This window comes from Prionailurus viverrinus, chromosome A2 (assembly GCF_022837055.1).
Source record: "Prionailurus viverrinus isolate Anna chromosome A2, UM_Priviv_1.0, whole genome shotgun sequence".
Lineage (NCBI taxonomy): Eukaryota > Metazoa > Chordata > Mammalia > Carnivora > Felidae > Prionailurus > Prionailurus viverrinus.
Window position 1 is genome coordinate 15,307,959 of NC_062562.1, and position 5,851 is coordinate 15,313,809.

Consider the following 5,851-nt stretch of genomic DNA (forward strand, 5'->3'; position numbering starts at 1 on the left):
GGTGTTTTCTTTTATAAAAACTTCTTTCTGGAGAGTGGAACCTACAATAATTGAGGCCCTTCTTGCTAAGGACATCTCTAATACAAGAGACAATTTTGCATTCCCTTTTCATTAAAAATCTGTACCTGGATAAAATTTCCAATCTGATCCCAAACCCAGTGTGGATGGCCACACGAAACTCTTTATATTGTCTCCACCATCAGCCACAGCCCCCCTCTTGGCATTTATCCTCTGAAGAATGAAATTCTGTTGTGCTCATTTCATGCAAATTATCACCGGCAGAAGAGAGGAGGAAGATTTCCAGATAGAGAGACCCACAAGATAACCCCAGAGTCGTTAGACACAGGAGCAGATGTACAGGGCGTGCTTGACTCATACTCAAGGTTGCATAAGTAAGATTTCAAAATTAATATTACTCTGAAGTCCTCAACCTAGGGTATAGGGTTCCTGGCTGGAAAAGAAGAACTGTATCACTATTGTGTGTGGGTTTTTTTTTTTTTCTTAAAATTTTTAACATTACTTGCCCGTGTATCTCCGCCTTCTTTTTTGCAGGAAACATTATTTCCTTCTTCTGCACACCAAGTTTCTACCTCCAGATCTCTTTGGTTCAGTTGCTGGGAAGCCTGACGCTCCAGGGCCACTTGGGAGAAGCCATCCACTGGTGAGTTGTGGGTGCTTTTTTTTTTTTTTTTCATTATTTTATGAGTCACAGGCTGAAAGCATCCCGACCCTGGAGATGTAGGGATGGGAGCACCCTGAGGGCTGCATAGAGCCCAGGCTCCTGGGGGATCGTCTTCATGGAGGAAAGGGTGGAGGGTGGTGTGTGCACCAGGATCATTGGAGAGGCTCTGATAGCAGTGAACAAGTTCAGAGCAGGCTGAGACCCCCCGCCACGGGGCTCAGGTGAGAGGACAGCACGCTGAAGAAGACAGGAGAGTAAGGATGCTCAGGCTACTGCCCCTCACTCTGCCCTCCCCAGCCTCCAAGGGCTTGAAAGAACTGGAACTTTCTATCCCAAATACTACCCGCCCCCATATTCCATATATGTGATGGTCCAGGCCCTGAACCACAATGGGCCCCTTGCCTCAATTCAGGACAGCCACGGAGGCTGAAGTGAGGAACCTCTTTTTCTGAGAGGCGGCTTTTTACTGATTCAGGATGTGTCCTGCCACTTGAAAGCGGCACCTTGCTAAGTGCCTGCTGTGCTAGGAGCTAGGTGTGCTGGAGTGACTGGGGAGAAACAGTGTGGGAAGAGGCGGCTGGTAGTTGAGAAGCCAGTGCAGGTAAACAAAGCGGAGAGGAGGCAAGGTGGAAGCGGTCAGAGCAACCGACTTCCTCGCGCTCCATCCTCTCCTCCCACCAACCCCCGTTCTGAACCACCAGAGGGTCTGGGTTGTGCATTTCTGACTACAGACTTCCTGTGTGCTGCTGAAGCCCAGCCTTTGAGAACCATGGGTCTAGTGCACACTTTCCTACCCAGATGAGGAGGCTAACCCTGTGGTTGGTTACAGAACAGCCCAGAGGGTGTGCTGCAGTTAAGGGGCTGTGTGCAAGGACCCCCCCGTATCAGGTCTCCCGCTGCATTACCTGGGAGGCTAGTCCACAGTGGGGCATCGCGTTTCTCGGTAGCTTGCAGCCTGCTAGTTTTCTGTCATTCATTTACCGAAATGGTATTTCTTCAGCAGCCTCTGGGTGCCAGCTGAGGCTCTGGGGCACCAAGATCTCTCTTTGCAAGGCGAATCCCTAAGCCCTCATGGCGTTTATTTTCTAGTAAAGTGTGTGTGTGTGTGTGTGTGTGTGTGTGTGTGCATGCGCGCATGAGTGGGGCATGCTCGTGTGGGTGAGTGTGTGGGCTTTAAATCCAAATGCCAAAGAAGTTCTGTTCAAGGCATGCAAGGATACCTAGAAAATCGTTACCGGTTCTGCATCCGTCTCTGCGCTCCCAGCCTGGGAAGAGAAGCTCCTGGGGTCTTTTTGTAACTGAAGAGCCCCACGTTCAAAATCCAGCTCAGCTATCACTTGTCCTGTGAATCTGGGGAAGTCGTTTCACTCATCCGTGCCCGAATTTCGAATTTCTGCACCGTACAGATGTGTGAACACGTGCTCACAAAATTATTGCAAAGAGTAAATTTATTAACGCGGGGAAAGCACGTAGCACAGCGCCTAGAGTTCGAGGAGCCCTCAGTTTAATGATCCCAGGTGTCATCTCTGTGGTGGATACATGGTTTTTCTTCCCAAACTGGATTAGAGGTCTTATTTAGTTGCTGCAGATTTCCAACAATCTGGCTTGGTGAAATGCAAAACCTAGAAGTATCGATCACAAGAGAAACTGAAGAATAAGGGCGTGCACAAAGAGAAAAACCAATTCCCAGCCACTACCAGGAAAAAGAATCGACTTTCTTGAGACTATTGATGTTAGATGTCAGACTCGGTATAAAGACTTCCACGCAGTCTCTCAATGAACATTTCTTGGTGCCTCCTGTAGCCAGAGGCTGTCCTAAGAGCCGGGGACAGGAACAGGAGCTGGACCTCAGGGAGCACACGATGGAAGATCGTGTGATAAGGGCCTGTCGAGAGGCAAGCACGGTTTTATGAGACGCTCTCGAGTGATTGAGAGGGGAGGCGGGTTTGGCCTCACAGAGAAGGGGAATCGGAGCAGCTGGCGGATGGCTGGGAGCTCACGAGTCTGGGCTAGGACGTTGCCTTTGAGGTCCCGCCACATACAAATCGTGGGGCTGCTGGCGGTTTTCAGCAGAGGAGCGCCCGATCTCCCAGCGCGGTGCTGGGCAAGACAGGTGGAAACGGAGCGTGGTCAGGAGCAAGCCGCGTGCAAGGCGAGACGACAGCAACCATGAGGCGAGCAGCGTCCGAGGCCAGGCGGTAGGGGCTGGCAGGGGGGCCAGACCCGGAGGTGTTTACGAGGTGAAGTTCACTAGACGCGACAGAGGTCGCACAGAGCCCGTCCCTGCTCCGGGCGCTGCGCTCCGTCCTCCTCTTCGCTCATCTCTGCGGCCACTCAGCAGAGTTAGCGTTTTATACATTAAGAAACTGCGAATTGAGGAAGTAGTTAGCCCCAAATACCACAACTCGTAAGTCGTTGGAGGCAGGATTTGAACCTGGGTCTGTTGGCTCCTGAGGCCTGCTCCCAGCCTTCTGAAGACGAGGGACCCGGGACAATGCCCACTCCCGCTTCCTGGACAGTCAAGGATAGTAGCCAAGATAAGGAGTCCACCAGCTGAAGGACGCTTCCGGGGGTGTTGGGTTCGGGGTGGGTTGAATGTGAGGTACCGGTATGATGCCCACTTTGCTCACTGCTGTATCTCCACTACCTAGAATGCAGCATGGCTCACAGTAGGTGCTCAATAAATGCTGGTCAAATGAGTGAGTTCTTATATGCAGGAGGCAGTAGGAAACTCAACTCTGAGAGGCAGGGGTTGAAAGTTGAGACCAGAAGCCAGCGCTTCGGGCAGCATTGGCATTCGGGGGGGCCTAAAGCCCTGTGATTACACCACACGACTCAGCAAGAACTTTGGGGTGAGAATAAAGAGACAGCGGGTAACGAGGCGGCAGCCAAGGATCGTGCCCGGGGATTCTCGCAGTGTGGACGGGGGAAGGAGACACCAACGAAGAAAATGAGTAAGAAGGTGCGAGACAGGCACTAACCTCCCGGAAGCCAGGCGAGTTTGTGTTTTTTCCCAAATGTTTAGCAATTTTGAGAGAGGGAGGGAGGGGCAGGGAGAGGGAGACAGAGAGAGAGAGAGAGAGAGAGAATCCCAAGCAGGCTCTGTGCCATCAGCACAGAGCCCGAGGCGGGGCTCGACCTCACAAACCGAGATCACGACCTGAGCTGCAATCAACAGTAAGATGCTCAACCGGCTGAGCCCCCCAGGAGCCCCCAAAATGAGTTTTAAATGGAAGAACCTAACAGACGGGTCCGATGCTCGACGAGGATAAGGCTGAAGGAGAGTCAGGCATTGAGCAGTGGGATTGTCACTGCAATCTCGCAGAAGCAGCTTTGGCAGGGTGACGGAGGCAGAGGGTGGACAGGGGTGTCGGCGAAAACACTCTCGGCTTTCCAGCCACATAGTATGGAACGCACCGTAGCTTACAAACAAGGCTTTATTTATTTATTTATTTTTTTTTTTAATTTTTTTCAGAGGATGGGCTGTTCAAGGCCAGCGCTTACGACTTGGTGATGCTGGGACTCTGCCTTGTTTTGCTCCGTCCTCTGAGTCTTTTGTTCAGGGTCCCAAGCACCAGGCCCTCACCAGACCAGCCGCAGAGGCAGAAGGGGCCAGGGGGGCCAGGGCTTCTGCTCCTCCTCTCCCGTCAGAGGAGAGCAATCCCAGGGACCCCCTGGCAGGGTCCCCTTCCACAATGCCGTCCAGGAGTGGGTCACGGGCCTGCACAGCCCAGCAGAGGAGGTAGAAAGAAAAGCAAGTGTGCAGCGAGGAAAACTTTGTAATAAGAGTCGGGCTTTCTGGGAAGGCCCCAGGGTGTTGAGAAACGGCCGGAGGGTCGACGAGCAGTGTCTGCCGGAAGGAGTAAGGGGAAGTGATCGCCGGGCGCGCGAGCTTTCAAGGAGGTGGTCGCGAAAGGAAGACGAACGCTGGGCCGGGGCTGAAGGGGAGCGGGGACATTGTTAATGTCCGGCACGCGGTGTGTGATCATTTCGTCCTCTGATTACAGGGCGGAGGAAGATGGGCGACAATGACATGCTTGCCCTGTTCAGCTACCCCATGCTGTCCACACCCCAGTCTCTGTTCACAACCGGCAACCAGGGGGGCAACGAGGAAGCCACCACCAATTACGACTACGATTACAGCGCACCGTGCCAGAAAACCGACGTGAGGCAGAACGCGGTCCGGCTCCTGCCTCCGCTCTACTCACTCGTGTTCCTTTCGGGCTTCGTGGGCAACCTGCTGGTCGTCCTCATCCTCGTCAACTGCAAAAAGCTGAGGAGCATGACTGACGTCTACCTGCTCAACTTGGCCATCTCCGACCTGCTCTTCCTCTTCACCCTCCCCTTCTGGGCCCACTATGCCGCCAACGGGTGGGTCTTCGGGGATGCGATGTGTAAGACGGTCACCGGGCTCTATCACGTCGGGTACTTTGGCGGAAACTTCTTCATCATCCTCCTGACCGTCGATAGGTACCTGGCTATCGTCCACGCTGTGTTCGCTTTAAAGGCCAGGACGGTCACCTTTGGGGCGGTGACAAGCGCGGTCACCTGGGCGGCGGCCGTGGTCGCCTCTCTGCCGGGGTGCGTCTTTAACAAGTTGCAGTGGGAAGACTCTTTTTACTCCTGCCGCCCTTCTTTCCCGCCAGGGTGGAAGACTTTCCACGCAGTCACGAGGAGCGTCTTGGGCCTGGTCCTCCCCCTGCTCGTCATGATCGTCTGCTACTCGGCCATCCTCAGGACCCTGTTCCGGTGTCGGAACGAGAAGAAGAAGCACAGGGCCGTGAAGCTCATCTTCGTGATCATGATCGTTTACTTTCTCTTCTGGGCCCCCAACAACATCGTCCTCCTGCTGAGCACCTTCCCGGAGTCCTTTAACGTGAGTGACTGCCAGAGCACCAGTCAGCTGGACCAAGCCATGCAGGTGACGGAGACCCTGGGAATGACGCACTGTTGCATCAACCCCATCATCTACGCCTTCGTCGGGGAGAAGTTCAGAAGGCATCTCTCCGTGTTCTTCCGAAAGCACATCGCCAAGCATCTCTGCAAACAGTGCCCGGTCTTCTACGGGGAGACCGCGGATCGAGTGAGTTCCACATACACGCCTTCCACAGGCGAGCAGGAGGTGTCCGCGGGCTTGTAAACGAGTAACGGTTTGCCTCCGACCATCAA

At 53.8% G+C, this 5,851-nt stretch overlaps 1 protein-coding gene across 1 annotated transcript; it reads left to right on the top strand.

The window, feature by feature from the left end:
- Positions 1–292: 292 nt before the first annotated feature.
- On the top strand, positions 293–5,851 carry CCR2 (C-C motif chemokine receptor 2). Its single transcript, XM_047850270.1, has 3 exons — positions 293–392; positions 553–661; positions 4,690–5,851. Exon 3 carries the CDS (start codon positions 4,701–4,703, stop codon positions 5,820–5,822), a length of 1,122 nt encoding a protein of 373 aa, XP_047706226.1. The 5' UTR covers positions 293–392; positions 553–661; positions 4,690–4,700; the 3' UTR covers positions 5,823–5,851.